Raw genomic sequence first — 23081 nt, 5'->3', positions numbered from 1 at the left:
TACTCAATGTTCTGGGAAGTGGAGTTTTCTCACTTCTCATAAGAGTTCCAGTTTTGTCTTAGGGGAGGTAGGTAACATCTAAAGGAATGTGAATCGCATAGGAACCGATAACCAGAAACGTAACCGTAAGTTGGTAGACAGCGCTGTTCAGTTCGCGAGAGAGAAAATTTCTGGTTTATCCATCCAAGCAGTAGTCGCCGCACGAAGAGCATGAATCGATATATTAACTGTGAGCTGGCAGACATGCACCTAGTGTACGGATTAGCAGAGGGCAATGGACGAGCCACTCAACGAATTTATGGAGAATGCTTCCCAGACACACATGTACCGGACCACCGTTTGTTTGCTCGTGTGAATCAAAATTTGTGCGATTATGGGTCATTTAAAGTTAACAGGAGTAGTGCGGGCAGACCATGTTCGACGCGAATTCCCGCCATGAAAGAAAGGGTGTAGAATGCCATCCAGAATAATCCTACTACCAGCACATGTGCCGTTGCATCTGCCTTAGGAGTGTCTCGTTCCAGTGTACAGCGTGTCTGGCACGACGATTCCTTACACCCCTTTCATCTCCAAAGGGTTCAGTTACTGCTCCCCCAAGATCATCCTGCAAGTGTGGCTTTTGCGCAGTGGTTTCTCCAAGAAAGTGTTCAAGACTTGAATTTTCCAGCCTATATTTTGTTAACGGATAAGGCTTATTTCACTCGGGAAGGCTTATTCAATCAGTACAATGCTCATGTATGGGCTTATGTCAACCCACACGGTGTGCGCCCCATGCGGCACAACATCGCTTCGCAATAAATGTGTGGGCAGGTATGGTCGGTGACTGCTTAGTCGGCCCATACCTGTTACCATGCCGCATGAATTCCGCTAAATATTGGATCTTTCTTGAACAAGTTCTATGAGGGTTACTTGACGATGTTCCAGCGAATGTGAGACGCAACATTTGGTTTCAACATGACGGGGCGCCTTCCCATTATGGAAGGTGTGTTCGTTTCCATTTGAACAGGCGATTTGGGCGTCGATGAATTGGCCATGGTGGACCCATTGCCTGGTCCCCACGCTCACCTGATTTATCGAGCCTTGATTTCTTTCTGTGGGGACCGTCAAATCTATCGTATATGAATCACCTGTGGAGACAGAAATGGATCTCGTGGCAAGATTCGTCTGTGCTGCTGCTACTGTCAAAGAAACTCTAGGTGTGCTCGACCGTGTCCGCCAATCCATTCTGCATCAGTGTCACGCATGCATCGCGTCTCATGGTGGAACCTTCCAGCATCTGTTGTAACATCATGAAATGCATCAATCTCGTACTCCATTGTTAATATTATGTCAAATAAATGTTTGCCACTAATTACTGTCTTGTGTCACTTCTGCTTCTTGTGCCCCTGCTGCTACTTTCCCGTGACGTTTTCGGTTATGGGTTCCTATGCGATTCGCATTCCTTTAGATATTACCTACCTCCCCTAAACGTTTGTACCAATATTTTGAGGCACCCTGTATTTCTGACTCTCTCTCTCTCAGGATAACTCAGAATTTTTTTTTTTTTTTTTTTGGCTGGTGCAGCAAAAGCCTCAGGCTTCCTTGCACCATATGGCTAATGATAATAATAATAATAATAATACGATAAAATGAAACACCGTCTAGATATACTTATACTGTATATAGGGTGTTAAAAAAAAATTAGCAGTTTTAAAAGAATTAGCATTGAAAGTTGTCGCTAAATTTCATATCAGCGATTTTTGCTCTCTTTTTATGCTAGACGTCGCTTTTATTTATTTATTTATTTTTTTTTTTTCCGTTGGCATGTGAGTAAAAGCTGCAGGTTTTCTATTTATGATGTAGGTTGGATATAAGTGCTTGTTGTATTTCTTTTTTGATCTTCAATTTGTAACACAGATTAGATTCTTGAATACGATGTTTTTGAAAATTCAAGTTGCAGTTAGTTTTCTTTTATTATCATTTATCTAACATTTGAAGTGATTTCTGATCAGCTCTCTTTTGTATCTAATCAATTCAGTTTTATCTAATTTGTTTTCTGATTCAGTTGTCAATTCAAGGTTGGAGGTGATTTCTGATTACCTTTTTTGTGCTTCTTCGAAATTAGAAGAGAATGAAACGTATATGCCAAAAGTGTGTGTAGTCAGTAATTTTTTCCCATTATCTGTTTTCATTGGCCCTTCGAATTTTTAGTTTCGTGTTAGTGCTCAGACAAACAAGGTGGGTATTGTGATGAGCTGCATGTTTACCAAAATATGTAAATAAAACCAAGAAAATTGGTGCGAAACTCATGCGAGTATTGTTTGTTTTATCCTATGTATACATGCACTCTTGCAGAAGACTGCATGATTTATTACAAGAGATTTTATTTTAAAAAATAAATAAAAAAGCAAAGTTCACAGAACAAACTCCAAATTTAAATTCCTTTATCACTGACACTAAGAGATATGAGTAATAAGAGATTATTGCAACATGATATGAAATATTTACATTTCATGTTATCAAAGAATTATTTTTACAAGATAAATCCTTGAATTTTGCAAGCCTGTGGTTGCTATATAATTACATCTACAGTCACACATGAAGAAATTTTTAGGAATGGGACTAGCAGGAGTCTAATACTAATAGGGGTAAACATGCAGTATAGGCAAATGTCAACTTTCAGTCGGAGACTCATTACTATTTTGTGTTTTCATTGGAGTGGTCAACTGAACAGTGAGAAGTTCTTTCCATTATCTGTTTTCGTTGGCCCTTCAAATTGCTAGTTTTGTGTTAATGTTCAGAAAAACAAAGTAGATGTGGTGAGCTGCATGTTTACCAAAATAAAGAAATAAAACCAAGAAAATTGGTGCAAAGCTCATGCCACTATTGTTTGTTTTACACTGTCTGTATGCATGCACTCTTGCAGAAGACTGCATGGTTTATTACAAGAGATTTTATTAAAAAACAAAAAAACCAAGTTCACAAAACAAACTCCAAACTTAAATATTCTTCCATCACTGACAGTGGGATTTGGATGACCCTTGCATGGACCAAATGTTCACATTTCACCGGTGAAGTGCGAGTTATAGTAGCTTGTTTTGGAGTAATTATAATTAGGACCATCTTTTAGTGTTCATAAGCCCTAGGTACTCTTGTTCCAAGGCCTCACTGTGTTATATAAAGCTTATTAAAATGCCGCCGACCGGGCTAGCTGAGTGGGTAAAGTACCTGCCCGGCAACCCAAAGGTCGCGGGTTCGATTCCCGCCTCGGGCTTGGATCAAAGTACTGCAAAAACCTTAGGAGGTGCAATATGGCCACAGAAGCCGATGCGCCAACAACTACCAAATCAAAAAAAAAAAAAAAAAAAAAAAAAATTAAAATGCCCTTGCATAAAATTTTTTTTGTTTGTTTGTTTTTAAAGAAAATTCTAAAGCATTTCTATAAATTTGGTTTTGAAATTATTTCCACAGCACTTATCTAGCACTAACTTGTTTGCAATACAATCTTTGATGCTAATGATTTTGTTATCAGAAGAAGCAAAGAAAGAATTTATATTAGAAATTTGCACTTAAAAATTAGTTTGTAGAATTTTGTTGTTGGATCTTGATTTATATTTTTCAGATCCCTGTTTTCCACAGGTTCCAGGCACAGTGCCTAATGCAAAAGACAGCCCTGATTATAATCCCAAGTGATATGCAGTTTATAAAGTCAGCTGTAATTACAAGCAAAGAGCTCTTCAGAGCTTCCCAAATTCATTTGGCAGTACCCATGATTCAGTACTATGGAATTGTTAATATCCAAATAAAAGATATATATTTTTTATAACCTCATGGTTCCTTTATTTGTTGTAGAATAGATATTTGGAAGTTTACATTCAGGCAAAGGTAATTGATTATCATTGTGATGGTTAGTTTGAATAAATTTAAGGAAGGTCTTGTCAAATTGTTGGAAGGAATGGGGTTAAGTTTTTTTTTTTTAGCTGATGCTGTATAAGCTTTGCTTACATGCTTCATGTTGTCAATAGTCAATTGACTATTGAAAACTGTCAACTGAAAATTGTCATTGATACTAAATTGTCTTAGGTTACAAACCATTACTTTTTCAAGAGAACAAAGGAATGTTACCATTCACCTTTTAAACAACATTTATTTTTTAAATTTGAAGTTGTGTTCCTATTGGTCATTGACTTATAACAGCTTTTTTGGGGTATAGAGAGGAGTATTTTGAGTGCTTTTATACTCTGATCCAAAAATGGATGAATTTTTGACATGTGACAAATTATAGTACAAATAATTACAAAGTGTTAAAGGCTTCTTCTCTAACATTTTCTAATTATTATTTGGATAACTAGCATGGCCAAAACTTATGATAGCTTGAACAGTGATATATAATTGTATTTTGTGGTTTCAGTAAGTTAAGTTTATCATTTACTTCATAAACAGTGGCAGATCCAAGAGGAAATGAATCCCCCCCCCCAAAGACTTAATAAATTGGAACAGATATGTGTTTTATGATATTAAGTTGTAACTTCATTTTGTATATGTATTATGTAAAATCTGGTTAAACATTTGAGATAAATTGATGCTAAATTCAAATTTAATTTTCAGTTACACTACTCCCCCAGAAACATATCATTATTACATTGCTGGCCATTCCAGAAAAACAGTTTGGATCTGCTCCTTTTAACAAATCATAAAAAATCAGTTTTAAGAATGCATGTATGATGATTAAAATAATGCAGTGCACCACACTATTAAAAAGAGTAACTCAACTATTACTGCAGCTTATAATCTGTATTCATGTCTTATTTAAGACTTGGAACAAGTCTTTTTTTTTTTTTCATAGGAATTGTCCATATGGATTAGCTCAAATTACCTACACTGTTTTCAACAAAATAAAATCATTTATTATTTGGCAATATGTTGCAACACCTTTACTGAAGCATTTATCACTTGTCTGGTAATAGTGCTATAATGTATATTGCTGAATAATAAATGACTTTATTGTGGTGTAATGAATGTAGATGATTTGTGTCAATCTTTAAATATATGTTAATGTCATTATCAAAGGATTATTGCATCCTTATGGTAGAGCATCCTTGGCTCTACCACATGGAAATGAGAGTACTTCAAAACATAACTGCTGGAAAAACACTAAGGACTATATATATATATATATATATATATATATATATATATATATATATATATATATATATTTTTTTTTTTTTTTTTTTTATGTGGAAAGAGTTAACCAGTGCATATTAAATTTTACTTAGAGTGCCCGCCTCCATTTTTTTTTTTATAAAACCACCAAAACATGAGAAAGATATTAGAACCTATAGTGTTTAGTATCATGCATGCATTGAAGGTTGAGAAGACAAAGATTGTATTTTTAGGAAATACATGTACAGGAAGGTTGTTCCAGAAAACAGAAGTTGAAGGGATAAATGAGGGAGAAGAAAAGTTGGGTCTCTGAGTTTGAAGCTGGACAGTGAATGGATGCTGACTGGTTCTGGCATGTGTTTTGGCTGATTTGGAAGAGAGTGGGGAAATTACAGATTCCAATTCAGAAGAACAGTGCCCATTGAAGTATCTGGAAAAGGCATGCAGCAGAAATAGAATATTTATGAGACAGTGTGGAGAGACTATGTAAGAGTCTGGTCATTAATTAACCTGACTACCCTCTTTTAAATGGAATCTAGAGATAGAGAGGCTTTGTATACACCACCCCAAATGTGGGAATAGTGGTCCATGATAGAGCAGATTTCAGATTTGTACAGAGTGAGTAGTTGTTTAGAAGGAAAATAATGCTGAAAGTGAATGAGAAAACAGTTTTTTAGATGTAGAGGAAACAGTATATATGATGTGCTTATGCCAAGAGAGATTAGAAGTCAGGGGAATACTTTTTGCCTGTTGTATATTAATGATCTTCTTCTAGTCAGTGGAAGAAGGTTATTAATATACAACAGGAAAAGAGTGGGCGAAAACTGAACATTTGGGTACATCAGCATTAATGGGGGAGTTAGAAGACAGAAGCAGTCTACCCTCACCCATAAAGTGGTCAGAGAGAAAACAGGATACCCGACTGCAGAAAAAATTTGGCAATCCATAAGATGGGAGCTTATTTAGATGACCTTTATTCTAAACATTATCAAAACCTAAAAATGTCAAGAGCAACTTCTTGAATTTTACCAAACTTTACTATTTATTCAGCCCCTCACATTGAATGAACTCTGAAATTTTGAAAAATATTAGAGCTACTCTACCAAATTTATAGCAGTGTTTCTGTATGTGAGGGAACCTGTGGGTGGAAGGAAGGGATATATAAGCATTTAGATTTGTACATAAAATCTATTAGGGAGGTTTTATGTACAAATCTAGGAACAAGTAAAACATGCAGTAAAAATTTAGATTTCTTTTTTTTTGGGGGGGGGGGGAACTATGCAATCAGAATTAATCCTAAAATCCACCTAATAGAATATATGCTGAAAATGTTTTGCTAATCCAACATCTTTCCAAAAGACAAAAATATAAAATATCATGAAATTATGTTTACTGGAATTCAAGTTGTTTATCACACAGACTGGCCAAAAAAATACAAACCTTTATTTGGTATCGAATCAGGCGTCCTTTGTTTTGAATAAAGCAAGTGTGCAATGCAGCATAGATTCTGTAATGTGTTTTGGTCTAATTATAACTATTTTTCCAACAAAATATCTCGGCACTGCAAAGTTGAAGGAAGAGGACTTCGTCGCCAAATAGTTCTCTCCAGCATATCCCACACATTCTCAATAGAATTGAGGTCAGATGAATGTAGGGGCTAGGGAAGTTGATGAAAATCTGTGTCATGTTCTCTGAACCAATCTTGCATTTTCTCGCATGATGTGCTGTTGCATTGCATTGTCATCCATAAAGTGGCCATTACCTTTGGAATAAAAAGTGTAACGTTGCAGGGTGCAGTAGATCCGATACCTCCCTCCTTGGATGCATTCGACCATCCACTGTTGATACCATTGGATGGTTGAATGCCATCCAGGTTTGGTACCAAGAGTCATGATTGGACAGTGGAACAGTGGGGGAAATTCATGTAGGCAGACCAATCATTGACACACTTGTTTTGCACTGAATGGTAGGCAGAGACTGCTGCTAGAACTTCATGAAGCGATGGTGTTTTTACTACAGTCTTCCCTTCTTGAAGAAAAATATTTGTTAATGTATTCCAGGGGACTTTAATAGTTTTAGTATTTTGATAACCTTCCCCCTCCCCCATAAGTGATCATACCATTAACTGCAAGATATAAGGTGTTCTTAGGGAATCATATCTTCTTTAATCTCAGACTCATGTAAGAATATAATTATTTTCATCAGTCCTCTATAACAAGATTCCTGTGTATAACTTCAAATTGTGATTTTTGTTTTTTTTTTTTTTTTCTTCAGTACATGAAGAATGCCATTCTTCAGTAATAAATTTTCTTTGAAGAAGACACCGCCAAGAAAATCTGCATCACTTTCCAGTGTTCAGCGTGATCTTGATCCAGTTCAAAATCAGAGTGAATTTGGATTGAATTATGGTCAAGTTAAAGTAAAATTAGGAGCTCAGGAAGCAACATTCGAAAATGGAGAATGGGTTTCAGGTAACTAAGTAATTTCTCTTATCACAGCTATTTCAAATGCAGTTTTTCTTTTTCAGCTGCAGCTTTCAGACCTGACCACAACTTCCAAGTGCAGTTTACAAATGACTTACATAATTGAGCCTAACCTTTAAACCTTACCCGACCACTGGAACCTTACCCATTCTTAGTTCTCTTAACAAGTGATTTCTCTTATTGACCTTTCACCTATCTTACTCCATTGACATTGTAAAAAAAACATTATAGAAATCCTGTTGGCTCAAAATTTTACTAGACATGTTGGACAGACAACTTATGCGATCCGAGACCTGCTAGGTTTACCTTCTTCATTCTTTAAAATAGAATTTTCCTTCTATCATTCTTTTTTCCCTTTTGCCTACTTAACCCCCCCCCTTCCCCGTGCTTTTGAAATATGGCAATGGAACGTGCCAGGGCTGTATATTCGCTTTCCCTTTGAAGATGGTATAAACAAAAAGCCTCCACAAGCTTCTTTTATATTAGTAGGTGTCGATCACACAAGTTGTGTTTGTTTGTTATTTGGTTTTTAGGAGCATTAGCAACTAAGGCCATATTGCTCTGGGGATATGCGGTGGTAATTCCCTGACCTTTCCGCACCCTCCATGTTTGGTGGGCATGAGCTCGAACCCGGGTCTAATCAAGAAGCATGTGCTATGCACTGCTGCTCCTGCCCATCTGGCTACAGAGGCACCACACAAGTTGTCTGTCTAACATATAATCTCACATTTTTTCTTTCTTTTCTTGAGTTAAATCTTTAACCTCTCTTGTCATCCATTATAGCATCTTTCTTTTGTGGAACTTCTTCATTGAAATGAATTTGTATAAGACTTCCATGATATGTCCTTTCAATATTTCCCATAATCCAATAGCATATAGTTATCTCTATAGTTGTTTGTTTGTTATTTGGGTTTTAGGTGCATTAGCAACTAAGGCCATATTGCTCCGGGGATATGCGGTGGTCATTCCCTGACCTTTCCGCATCCTCCGTTATCAGGTCATGGGCTCGAACCCCGATCTAATCAAGAAGCGTGATTAGATCGGGGTTCGAGTCCATAGGCTCGAGCCAATAGGCGCCTCCGTGGGCAGGAGGCACCTATTGCCCCACCTGGCTACGGAGGCACCTATCTCTACACAAAAAAGTACCACTATAGCCCCCACTCTTGAAACTGAAGCCTTTACGTTTTCCTTTCATCTTATTAACTTTAACCCTTATCTTCTGTTTACTGCAAGTCATCTCTAATCATAGAAAACTCTAACACTACCATTTTACAGCATTGTGATCATATCTTTTATTGGTTCCTGCACTATCAAAATTTTTGATGCAGTTAGCATCCTTTGTGAGTTTAGAGCTCCTAATATTTTCTGTGACATGCTGGAATAAATAGTATGGAATAGTAATCCAGATCGTTCAAAAAAAACTTTTGTATAGTGTATTTCCTGTCTATATGAGAGAGACCAAAATCACCTGTAATAAAGTAATGTTTTCCCATGCAAGTTGCCAAAAGAGATTTTTGCCATACCTTCTGAATAATGACCTTTAACTTACCCCACAATGCATTTGAACAAAATCTGTCTCTGAGTCTGTTAGCTTTCAGGGAGCTTTTGATAAGAATAGCCATCCCTCCTCTTCCAACTCTCTGTCTCTCCTGAACATATACCATACCCATTATACATGTTACTGTAATGAAATTCTTCATTCCCTTTTATATAGGTTGCACCATTCTCTGTTAGTCTTTTTATATCTATAGAATCAGTTGGCTTAATCAAAGCCTCAAATTCGTGTAATTCCTTTACAGTACTCCTGGCATTACTATAAAGATAAATAAAACTATGTATTTTATTGCCATTTACAACCCTGATACATCCCATATAGCCTTATTGCATTTTCTTTGTGGTTTGTGGCTGCTGATGATTTTAGTAGCTATTTGACAAAAAGTGATGTTGAAATAGGCACAAAAAATCATCATTGTCATAATCATTCTGTGCATAAAATAAGTTTTGGCTCCCTTTGCCAAAGAATTGCCATACTCAGCTTTCACCTATGTAACCCTTCAGTGATCTTGTTACAGATTGACTTGTACAAGGAGGTTTGGCAGGTTTGTGACCTGAGTATGAAAGGATAGTGGTACAGTGTTAAAAATTTTTGTATTTAACTGTTTGAAGTGTTATTTAATGTATAACACTTCAAACAGTAATTCACCAAGTTTCACAGTTTCAGTAACACCATTTTTTAAATTACAGAACCTGAAGTCAACAAAGTTGTGTGCATGCGGAAAGATGAACAAAATCATTCTCTGTACAGTCATCCAATATTTGGGGGGAAAAGGGACTAACTCCAAAGTTAATTCATGAGGATATGATTACAACATTGGGGAAGAATATCCTTTCCTATTCCCATGGTTAAGAACTGGGCAGCAGAAATTAAATGAGGGAGGGAGAGCCCAGAAGGCTCTTGCCTTGGAAGACCTGCAATTTTCATCACTCTAGAAGTTGTTAGGTGCACATTGTTAACAATGTGCATGATCTAGTGATTTGTGATTGAAAAATGACAGTTCAATACATTGCCAACATCTTGAGCATCTCATCTGAACATGAGCACAGCATAATAACAGAGGTTCTTGCTATGAAAAAGGTGTCAGAATGATGGGTCCCAAAGTTGTTGACAGTAGATTAAAAAATGCACAAGAATTGTCAAAATCAAGTGAATATTTGCATCATTTGCAGATCCAGAAAATTTCTTGCAAGGTTTGTGACCATGGATTTGCTTTGGTTTTTTTTTTTAGGAGCATTAGCAACTAAGGCCATATTGCTCCGGGGATATGCGGTGGTCATTCTCTGATCTTTCTGCATCCTCCGTATTTGGTGGTCACAGTGACCATGGATGAGACATGGTTCCATCACTTTCAGCCTAAGACAAAGGAGCAATGCAAACAGTGGAAACACAGCTCTTCTCCTCTCCAAAGATGGGCAAGTTGATTCCTTCTGCCGACAAGGAGATGGCATCAGTTTTTTGGGATGCTGATGGAGTGTTGCTGGTGGATTACCTTCTGAAGGGCCAGACAGTCATGAAGCATACTGCACCACCATGTGAGGTGTTCGTGTGAAAACCATCAAAGACAATATTGAGGAAAAACAATATGCCTGCTTAGTCTGTCATTTGCCGTGGCTGCACTGCATGAGTGCAGCTTTGAAATCGTGAACCATCCCAAATATTCACCATATTTAGCACCATTGGACTTTCACCTATATCCTAATTTGAAAAAAAATACCTGGCTGGCATCCATTTTCCTACCAACAGTGGTGTCATTGTGGATGCACTCCTGGAAGCCCAAGTGAAAACTTTCTTTGCAGCCAGAATCAACATGTTGCAGCATCAGTGAAAAATGTGTACTGACTCCACAGGGGACTGTTTTGAAAGTACCATGTTACTGGATTCCTCAAATAAACCTTCATACTTGGGCCACAAACTTGCTAGCTACCTTGTTATCCATTTTGGCATATTCTTTGTGGTGTACTGCAAGTGGTATAAATATGATTGTGACTTCCAAGTTGAATCCTTAAAATATTTCCCATAGTTCATTTGTATTCCACTGTGAACTTACAAATTGTCCCACAAGGTAGAGTCCAAGAAATATTTATGCCTTACTTAAAAAGAAATAGAGCAGAACGTTAATTATCCAAACTAATTGGGACCAAGGTTGGTTCGGTTAATCAAATAGTTTGGATAATCATATATACATGAGAATATTCAGTTTGTATGAAACAAAATTTAATTAGGCCTACAATTAAATTATTGTATGCAAGGTTATTACTACTGTATTTTGAAATGTGAAGTACAGTCGATTCCGGTTATTTGGGACACATCGGGACTAGTACATTTTGGCCCGATTAAGTGGCTGCCCCAATTATCCGAAGTTTCACTTTAAAAAAAAAAAAGGTAAAAATACAATGGACTCCCGCTTTACAATTGGTTCCCCTCTACAATCAAATCATGTTACGATGCAGTCACCATAGTCAAGTACCATTCCCTATACGATGTGTAGTAAGTGCTGGTCATTGTGATCACAATTTTAATTCTATTAAACAGCAATTTTAATTAGCGAAAATAGGAGGAATATTATCCACAGGCTATAAAAGTAAAGATATATTAAGCACAAATTTACCCTTTATTACCTTACCAATTAAAAAATTAAATGATGCATGAAAATCGGATGCGTATACGTGATAATCTAAATAATTAATACGTACTGTAATATGTACATACAAACTAGTTGACATTTCTGTTCACTGACATTTGTGGGTGCGGGTTAAAATTTAAAACAGTAAAAAGATAAGCTATCAATAACAAAGAACACGTCACACACAAATTGCAAGTAACACGATGTGCGCAAGTGAGAACGGAGTAACCTGTTACAAAGCTTTAAAAATAGGAATGAAGAGAAGATCTTAAAATTAATTTTTTTATATGATTGAAGATTTCATGGAAGTGTAAACACATTTTACCATAATAACCCACAGAATTCCAGCTGTCGGTATTATCGCAAATTCAATAAGGTCGAGTTTACTATCCGTTTATGATAGATTTCACTAACAGAAAAGTGCAATAAACAGGTGACTGCCAATTGTTTTTATTGATTTACGGTTGTGACCTCCAGAATTTCAAACGAACCACGTGGTACCATCGGAGACAATCGTAGGGTAATCTCCAGTGCTCCAGTCTCCTGCCCCGATTAAATGGCATGCTGTCCCAATTAAGCGAAGTAAGCCCTGGCTATTTTCTCGATTGCTTTCTGTTTTTTAAGATTTGCCCCAAATAAATGGCTGCCCTGATTAACAGGTGGCCCAAATAACCAGAATCCACTGTATATATATATATTTTTTTTTTTTTGGCTTGTGTTGTGGTGGTATTCTACTGTATTGGCAAGGATCCTTCCTCAATTTGGTTGTATGCCATACTTGCAGAATAAATTCCTTCTGATTAAGTATTATCAGTAAAATTCATTTTTTATTGATTTTGAGTGAATTTTAAGTGACTGTCGCAGTAATGAACAATGTAAGGATTAATATTATGAACTTTATTCATCTTTGACAGGAATGTGCCCCTCTTGTCTTGTGTCTTATCCTTTTATATATATAGTCAGTGCTTTTTTTGGGACTGTACGCGGTGGTACGGCGTACCGGCACCTTTATTAACAGTGACATTTGGATGCTGTGCACTTCGAAATTTGTAGTATTCTGTAAATTTTTTCGCACATTTACCTACTTTTCAAATAAGCTTAGTTATTTAACTAAATTTGCATTTTTCACTGTCTGTTGTTAAGATATTTTCTATATAAAACTTTATAACCATTTTTAGAATTCTAAATTACATGGTCGGACTTCTGTTTAACAAACTCCTTTTATAGGAATTTTTTTTTTTAAATTCCCCTTGGAAATTACATTTAAAATAGTTTCTGTTGAGCAAAGAAATTTTCATATACCGACCGGCTTAGAAGAGACTTAACTGGGTATGCATTGTTTGCCCTTCTGGCCTTCAGGCAACTTAGAATTACCATTCTACAACTTAGGGGTACCTGATAAAACTTATCCGACCACCTGTCCCACGTACGGAGACATCACGCTGGTGAACAGTGAGCAGATCAAGGGATATTCCCAATGGGCTCTGGTTCACCTTCTACTACAGTGGCGTCCAACCTTTTCCCATACTTGGGCCATATTCAAAGTTAGATTTTTTCGGGGGCTGCACTGAGTGATTCCAAAAAAAATTAGAACGTTACATTTTCCATATCTTGTTACATGTAAAAGGGAGTTTCTGTTTTCAGTTGCCGTTTTTTATTTTCAGGCTATATATAAAAAATGCAAATTCCCAATACTTTAATGTGTAACAAATCTATGTCACTATTTTATATTTTAGCTTTTATTAAAATCATAAAAATATGACTTTTGTTTTTCAAAAAAATACCTTACTTTTGCCTTTAAATGCTCACTTTAAAAAATTTACAACCCGAAAGGATCACTGCTTAAGGTGAATAAATGAAAATAATGATGAACCTAAAATTGAAAATATTCGAAAAGTTTATTAAGTACAATACACGATTACATTTACTAAACAAACATTTAATGAGAATTTTTTTTTTTGCTGTATTCACTTTCTGCGGGGGCCATAAGTTGGACACCACTGTGAATCAACTGTAAGCGCCCCATTTGAGAATTAGGAGAGAAAGAATGATTTAATTTTACTTCGACAAATAATCATCTATTGTTTCGCGGAAGTGCATTGTCCATATTTTTCCGTAAAGTTTCCTTAACTCTCTGTACATGGTCACAGTAGCTGAATATCCAAATGACAATTACCTTTTGGACAGTTAAAAAAAAAAAAAAAAAAAAATTCAAATTTAAGAACTAGTGACAGTATCGATGACGAAAGAAGGAAAATGAGGACAACAAAGATATTAAACCTTCTAAACGTGAAATGTTGGTATTTGGTGAAAATGAAGTTAGGAAATTGTCAATTAGGCTTCAATTAAATAAAAGAGATAAAATTCTTGGATTTCGAGAATACCTAATCGAAAAGAAGGTTTCAGAAAAATTGAAGAGCATTTGATGAATGCTCTGAGTACGATACTAATTTCATCGAGTGAATATGAATGAGGATTTTCACAAATGAATCTGAATGTCAGCCCATCCAGAGCTTCGTTGATGACAAAAACAAGTTCTTCACTACTATTTCTTAAAATTGTAGGCCCACCGGTGACACACTGCGATCCAGCAAATATGTCGATTCGTGGCTGTTTCGGAAATGTCATTCATCAACAGACACAAGCAGCAAGAAAAGAAGTCAGCATAATGTGTTGGATGAGAACTCAATAAATATTTGGAATATTCTATAAAAACTTTATTATGAAATTATTTTTACTAATTTTTATTTATTATTTTTACTAATTTTTACTTATTTTTTATATACTTGAATAATAAATTTATGCTTAATAAATTGTGTTAATATACTTAATTGTTCTTATTCCAAACACTACTACTGAAGTAACAATATCAGGAAATACTTTTTTTAGAGTACTGTACTTTTCATATTCTTTTAATTTTCAATTTTTCATGATAGCAAAGAATGAGTACCGGCACCTATTTTTTTACAAAAAAAGCACTGTATATAGTTATTTCTTTTTCATCAGCCTGTAATTTTATTGTTTTTTGGTATTCCGTATCTAAAGCTGATTTAATTTATTACAGGGGCAGAAGGGTTTCATTCTCCACAGAAAGAAATTGCAAGATTGAAATTACTAAATCAACAATTAGAAGAAGAGAACAATTTCTTGAAGTTTAAAGTTGAAATTTTACTAGACATGGTAAGACATGTTAGCAAAAAGACATTTGAATTATAAAATATTGTTTATATTTCATATAAAAATAATATGGGTAATAGATACATTACTGAAATGTCTTTTGTTAAGTGAGACAGTGTTAGTAGTGCCAAATGATGGAAGAAAACAATCTTATATGGCATCAGTCTAACCCTCACCCCTCATCACTTGCCCATCCTCCTCTAACAGTTTATCTAGTTCTTTCTTGAATTTTTCAGACTACCCACCCCTGCAACACCAAATGAGTTTGTTCCAAGGATTGACCACCTGCTAGATGAAGGCAAATTTCCACGCATCTACCCTGCAACCATCTTCCTCAGCTTGAATTTATTCCCCTCATGTGTAGTCTAAGCAAAAGGAAGAATGCTATCAGCATTGAACTTGCTCAATCTATTCAAAACCTTAAACACCTCAATCCAATCACCTCACAGCTGCCTAGTCTCCAGATGTTGCACTTTGCAGAACTGAAGCTTTTCTTGGTAATTGCATGTTTGTACCCCTCACCAATCTCATTGCCCTTCTCTGCATCTGTTCCAGCAATCTACATCCTTTCTAAAATGAGGCCTCCCTGACTTCTATGCAATACCCAAGATGCAGTCTAATCATTGCCTTGTGTAATAAGATGATCACCTTCTTATCATTGCTAGCAAAATTCCTGTATATCATTGACAAACCCCCAATGGGTTGTTCTGGCAGCCTGTGTACATTCTTCAGAGAACTTCATATCTGACTGCACAATTATCCCCAGGTCTTTTCCATTTTCTGCCACCATGAGTGTAGTACCATACAGTTGGGATTTGGATTAAATTTCCATTGCCATTTCTCAGCTCATCTGCCTAAAGTTTTTTATTGCAATATCATTACCTTGATTACTATAATTAACCACCCTGCCAACCTTGGTCCCCTGCAAACTTAGACATTAAGTCTGATATACCTTCATCAACATTATTAATAAATATAGAAAACAACAACAGGTTCAACTTATGCTATATTGCCAAAAATAACTGGACACACAAGTTTAAAAGTACCTTTCATTGATACGATATTTAATAATGTGTCAGCCCATGTTTCAGTTCATCTCAAACGTGTTAAATTAGGTGGCTTTGAAGTTTTTGCATGCCTTTATCTTCAAACTGAATTGCTATACATTGTGCAGTATGGCATGGTGCATTGTCATGCTGAAACAAAGGACCCTCCCCATACTGCTGCCACAATGTAGGACAAACAGAATTGTCCATAAATTTAATGTACTACAAAGCATTCATTGTCTCAGGAATGATGACAAATGGTCGAAGCCCAACCCACAAAAAATAATCCAGGACAGTAATATCATCTTTGTCAAATGATACATTGATAAATAATGCTTCCCAAGCATCTGCCAGACACAAACACAACAAACAAAAATCATGGTACATGGTTTTCAGATCTGAAAACCATGTACCATGATTTTTCACTAAATAACACAGCTTTTCAAATGTTTCAAGGCCAGGTACAATGGGTTATTTATCAGACAAGTCTGTGTATTGCATGCTATGATGTTTGATTTGTGTGCTGCACTTCTATGAAATCGGATGCTATTACGACAATGTAGGACAAGTGGAATTGTCCAGAATACCAGTGTACTACAAAGTGCAAACCACAAAAAAGAACTCCAAACTGCAACAGTATCTCTGCCAAACTCAACAGTTCAGATGACATTTTCTGGTAAATAATGTTCCCCAAATATCTAGACCCAAACACAGACATCACATCTGAAAACCATGGATCAGGATTTTTCACTAAATAACGCAGCTTTTCAAATGTTCAGGGCCCAATTATGATGGGTTGTGCCTCAGGTAAGTCTATGCTATGTATTGTGTGCATTGATGTTTCATTTGTATTCCATAGTGCTTCTATAAAATTGGACAAACAGCAAAAAATATGCAGCTTCCTACATATTATTTGTGTTACTAATATCAGTTTCTATGGCTTCTCTGAACTCCTGGTTGATATTTCATAAGGACTATTGGGATCTATGTACCACTCTTTTGAGCACCTTCAGATCTCCCTTTTAAACAATTTCTGTAGCCTGTCTGTTTGTTTCTCACCATGATGTTTCCATTTAGTGATTATCAGCCACTGTTGGTCTGTGGCAGTGATTTTCAAATTGGGAGTTGCACCCTAAGGTGCCTTGAAGCATTAGTTAGGGAACTGTGAAATATTTAAGCATTGGAAAAAAAAAATTGTTTTATTTCATTAATGATTGTAACAAAAAAGTATTACAGTTGCATTGTTATTACGCAGGTGATCTGAGAAATATACTGACATCAATACATAGAAAAAGTTTTATTTGATTAAATATCAAAACTGATCACACAATGACATTCCTGTACATCGTAGATCCTTTTTGCTTATAGCTGAAACAAGCTGTAAGCTGCATAATTACATGTTGGTTAGGAAAGGGTTAAAATAATAATAAAAACAAGATACATTTGTTAATAACTAAATGAACATTGCCTATTTTGAAATGCATTTCAAGGCACTCCTTTAAAATGATGGGGTGGACTACTGTGCATAAGCCACAAAGGAAATTAAAAACGACAAACTATAATGGACTATAAAACAACAAGAAGTCAACTGCTTCTTTTTGATATTTACTCCATTTTCATTTGCCTTTGTGTGTGCGCGTGTGCACATAAGAAAAAGTCATAAAATTGGAGCAGTCGCTTTAACTAAAGGGAAATTGGCTTCTGATTGGGCAGAGATAAAAGAAATCTATGTTACGTGTTTGAAATTTCAGTGGGTGTTTTATCATTTAATTAAAATTAAATTGACTAAACAACTAAATTTTTGTCTAAATATTAGGTGCTTTGGCTGTTTAAAATAGATTAATTCTAATCGTGTTAACTTTAGTGTAGGGACTGATGTATGTGAGCAGCAAGCTCTGTTAAATCTGCATTGTTATCGAAGCTGTAAAGTGTGTTTAGGATCAAATGGCACCAGGGTATCCCCCATCTCTGCATGGTATATATACTGTCTTGTGATACAGAACACTGTAAAGGCCAGAGATTTAAAAAGTATATGGGTAGTGTTGTGTACCATTGTTCCTCTGGCCATTTAGCTGCCAGACCCATGCTGAGGTCCGACAAAATGATTAAAAATATGGAAGCTGTAATGGTATATGTACATTACTAATATGCATGTGTATTCGATATATCAAAACAGTCCCATCCTAATGGATGTAGATGCAATATATCCAGCATCATCTTTCTTGGCAATTCATTAGATATACCAGATTTTTTTAATGGGTTTTTTTTTTTTTTGTAAGAAATTTTATTTGGATTTTTGAAAAAGGAACAATTTTCAAGTGAGAAGAAAATCAATTTAATATTGGTGTTCCAAAAAATAAGTAATAAAATGAGAAGATAAAAAAATATTTATCTTTTCATGTACTGCGATATGGTAACAAAACTATTGTATTATAATTTGTAAGAATGTTTATATGATTGGGTAATAAAATAGAATTTTTGGATTATGATAAAATTAAAATAGTGATGCCCCTGAATTTCAGCAGGTTAGTTTCCCTTTACTTGCTCATTGGAGAGAGAGTCACTAGTGTTGCTTTGCCTGCCTGTCGATCAAATCATAGCAAACTGACAAATAACATTTTTTTGTGTAATTTTAGAGGCTGGTGTACTCATTCCATAAATGATGGTTTTTTTTTTTTTTTTTTTTTTTTTAATTATTAAAGGTGTTATTATATTCAGCAAACATGTAAGTTTTTGAATGGAACCGAATATTGCCTTCCATGAAAACTCATTCTCCACTGCATCTGCTACTGCCACATCTTCTTCAGTGACTTCTGGTAGTATATACTGTGCTTATTATGCAAATTCCTGCTCTCAGAACCAATTTTTCTTCTGCACATGTTATGCCCCCATTTCACACTTTTTTTTTTTTGCAATTGTCCACATCAGCAATGACAAAGTGATATGCCATAAGAGGATACCTAACTTTTAACATTTGTTTCTGCATTTGGGGGTTGTTATTAAAAAACATCTAAACAGTATGTGACCCCACCCCAATTGGAGCTATTTTAAGTGAGTCAGGTACACTTTATTCTTGCCTGCACTTGTCAGCTATAAAAAGAATGATTATAATAAGTGATTATAAATTAGAGGAAACAACTTTTAATTTTTGCTATTAGCATATTGTGTAAGGAAGCCTAAGGCTTTAAAAAATAAAATAATAATAAAACCACTTGACTTCCTCCACACACATGTTGAATTTCCTCAAGCTCTCAGCCTCAGCCACCCATGGAGGCAATTTATTCCAATTATTAACAGCTTGCTGGCTAAAAGAAAACTTCCAGCAATCCATTTTAAACCTCTTGCCTCAATTTTTATTTATAGCCCCTACTCTGGAATTATAACAGTAAACATTTCAACCCAATTCATTTTACTTTCTCCCTTCAGAGCCTCAATCAGGTCTCCTCTAAAAGAGTGCATAGTTATCAAACTCTGCTGCCTATCTATTGAAAGTCTTTCATCATATGGACCTTCCTTTGCCAAATCCTATCAGGCACATTACCCATCTTTGGTCCTTTTTTCTTTTTTTAAGTACCTGTTTAATTCTGCAATATCAGCCATGTTAGTTAAACCTTCCTGTGTCCCCCCCCCACACACACAAGGGTCTGATCAGATTTGTTCTTCTCTTCTTTAGTATTCACATATGTGAAAAACCCTTTGCTCTCATAGCCAGCAGTTTCTTATCCCTCCCACTTCTCTCCAATCAACTAGGGGCAAATTGAAATGTCCATAATAAGACATTCAATCTCTTGTCTTTAGATTACTTCCACTCTTGATTATACTTTTGCTTCCAACTAACTCACACTGTATAGATTCTATGCTAGCTTGCACATGTAACTTCTGAGTCTGGACCAGCTCTTGTCATTGTTACCCCTTCTATTTTCCTTATCATTCCTAATTAACTATGAATACGAGGAATTACCTCTATGCTGTCCTGTAGAACACTTCTATGTTAATCCTCTCCATGATTTAAATGAGTATAAAAATAATTTAAATGAATTCTCCACACTTGAAGACAAAATCAATGATCTAATGCACCCGGAATCAAAAGCCTAAGAATCCCAAACCCAACCCCAAAATACATCAAACCACCGACTAAATCCCCAAATGAAAGAAGACATTATGTCCACACTTTAAAAAAACAAATGCTAAAATATTATTAAAACTTGTTACTTTCCTGAAGCTGACGGGGCTTTTTGACATGTGTCTTAATCACAGGATTATAAAAACACAAAATGCATGACAGAATTTATGGTAGAGAGCAGTTATTACCTTGGTGCATGTGTATCTTAGATTCTTGGTCCTTCATACACATCAAATCTAAAAGTAGATATAAAAAAATGTCTTGGAGAAAATAACATTGCATACAGAAATTCAGTGCTAAAAATACAATTGTATTGACTATTAAAATTAAATAAGCTGCAGTCAAAAATATTATATCAATTCTCTTCTAAATGATCAAGGACACACTGTTCTTAAACTGCCTCAATACCACCCAGAATTGAATCCTATTGAATTGATTTGTGCTGCTGTGAAAAAGTAGCTACAAAATACATACAAGATTATTCGCATGATACATACTTTTAATCTGTAAAATAAAAAAAGGCTATCCATTATGGCACATTTTCCGGGAAAAAATGTTCCAGGAAGGGGTTAAACAAATTTTTAACATAAAATTACCTATCCCTCTTGAAGGAGAATATGAACTACTTTGTATAAATGAGAATTTCGTATAAACTAATATTGTATTAATAATTTTTTTCTTTTCCTGTATATGCTTGTTTTCTTTTTAGTGGACTGATGGCTTTCTTTTTTATAGTTGGCAGAGACAACTGCAGAAGTTCATCTTCAGGAGAGTGAACTTGAAGAAATGAAAATGGCTCTCTCTAACAAGTAGATGCCAAAATTAAAATTTGCATGTTATAATAATGTTCTCGTGGAGTTGAAAAGTAGAAAATTTACTTGATTCCTAAAGTTTAATCTAGTCTCTGTATACAAATAATCTTAAAATTGCAACAATATACTCATTTCAGATTTCTTAGTTATACTATTTTCAATCTCATTTGTGCCATGGTATTATATTTTCACATAGCTTCTTATATAAATATAATAGAAAATTAAAATGAAATTCAACTTTTAATGATATAATAATTTTACTTGTAGTTATTAGTAAACTCTTATTCTCTCTCTTATATTTATGTATAAGATTATTTGTTTGAAAATTTTCTACAAGTAAAAAAAGACATTCAAACAGGCCATGAAAGATATCTCTTGATATGTACTTAAAATCCTATAATATGCAGAAGAACTACAACTATTTATTCTTTATACCAACTGAAATAAGGTACTTATTTTATAGTTATATATATATGTATATATATTTTTTAAAAGGATTGTTGCCATATTGTAAAATGAGCAAATGCTTGTGAGTTCCCCTTCTAATTCTGAGATATTTAGATCTGTGCATGCTTATTCAGCATTAACGTAACCTCATGATTTTTGTGAGGAATTCTGTGATGCTCTAATTTCTCTGGATATAAGAATCTGGCCTTTTTTTTTGATTATTTTAATACAGTAAATGTTATGTGGCCTATGATATAAATTAGTAAACTAGAGATTGTCTTGTCATGTACTACTTTATACTGCATTGAAACTTAGAACTCTTTAGAGATGCTTCATTATTCACAAATTGTTAATCAAGTTAATTTGTTAATTAACTGATTTCTCATCAGATAGTGGGTTAATTAATTAACCCACTCTCTGATGAGAAATCAATGTCTTGAAATAGTCTAGCAAAGTATGTCTTCTATTTTAAACATAGAATAAACTTTCAGTGATTAATTTAAAAGCATTGGCTGAAATATGCGTAAATTGGTTTTTATATTCAGTATTAGAACACATGCATTTATGTATAGCAGTTTAAATTTTGCATGCTACAGAATACACCGAAGGAGAAGGTTGTCTTCAGTTTACTAATTTACTGGCCAATTGACTTTTGCTGAAATAATTGTATTTACAATCCAGTTGTTAGCATATTTATTTCAGCTGCAGACTAATATTTTTTGCAGTATTAGAAATATAGTAATTCAATTTCCAACTTATTGGTCATAATAAGTTTGTAACATTTATATTTAGGGTTGTCTTTAATTGGATATTTTGGAAATGTTGATAAGTTGATTGTTTTTTCACATGCAGCTACTTGATTGTGAGTAAAGAACAAACTTATGTGAGATTCCATATTAGAAAAAACTACAATTGCATTTCGACTCTGTGGTAAACAATTGGAATTTATTCTACTCCGAACTACATAAAATCATAACACTACATTTCATGCTCTATCTTATTTTTGTGGGCTCTCTTTCAAACAGCAAAATTGGTTAAATGAACCAACGAACTTGGTAACATACCTCATTTTTGTTTGTAGTTTGCTGTTGGTAAAGATCCTGTGAAAATAATAGGTTTGAAATGTACAGCTAGGATTTGTTTTCATTAAAAAATGACCATATAGTTGCAATGTTTTTGTAACTGATATAAAACTGTTGTTTTGTAGAAATATCCGTCCATATAATACAGCACAGTTACTTCTATGCAAATATTAAAGAATAATTTTCAAAAATTTTCAGATTATCGCACAGCAATGATTTAAGTCAAACCCATATTTTTTAATAAAGTGTGATTTTATTCTTGTTATATACACATCTATATATATACATGCATACCATTTCTGTTATTGTCTCTGTTAACACTGTTATAACTTTGTATGACTACTGTTATTCTTTAATAAAGCTTTCTTTGCATTGATGTTCTGCTAAAGCATTTTTCTTTATGTAAGTTGAAAAGTTCATCATTCAATTGCAATACTATTTATTCAGTTTGCCACTCAGAACATGTGGTTTACTTCTCTCACCCTGACTATCCTGACCTCAGAGGCCAAGTTTCTTCATGTACTTAACTATTCCAGAACGTTTGAAGCTAATTCATAGAAGTTGTCTAGTTGTCAGGGGTAGCTC

At 34.9% G+C, this 23081-nt stretch overlaps 1 protein-coding gene across 2 annotated transcripts; it reads left to right on the top strand.

The window, feature by feature from the left end:
- Positions 1-1780: 1780 nt before the first annotated feature.
- Positions 1781-22719, top strand: Cby (beta catenin antagonist chibby). Of its 2 annotated transcripts, none has more exons than XM_090386959.1 (4): positions 1781-1838; positions 7420-7616; positions 14874-14989; positions 20891-22719. In XM_090386959.1, the coding sequence occupies exons 2-4, from the start codon at positions 7430-7432 to the stop codon at positions 20966-20968; spliced, it is 381 nt and encodes a 126-aa protein (XP_090243085.1). In that variant the 5' UTR covers positions 1781-1838; positions 7420-7429; the 3' UTR covers positions 20969-22719. The 2 variants fall into 2 exon arrangements, with proteins under 2 accessions (XP_090243085.1, XP_090243086.1); XM_090386960.1 differs by lacking the exon at positions 1781-1838 and adding an exon at positions 2137-2217.
- The last annotated feature ends 362 nt before the right edge of the window (positions 22720-23081 follow it).

The sequence above is a fragment of the Mastigoproctus giganteus genome, chromosome 12 (genome assembly GCF_048544385.1).
Source record: "Mastigoproctus giganteus isolate SK-2022 chromosome 12, ASM4854438v1, whole genome shotgun sequence".
Lineage (NCBI taxonomy): Eukaryota > Metazoa > Arthropoda > Arachnida > Uropygi > Thelyphonidae > Mastigoproctus > Mastigoproctus giganteus.
The sequence above is the reverse complement of the archived record's forward strand: the minus strand, read 5'-3'. Positions and strand labels throughout refer to the sequence as shown.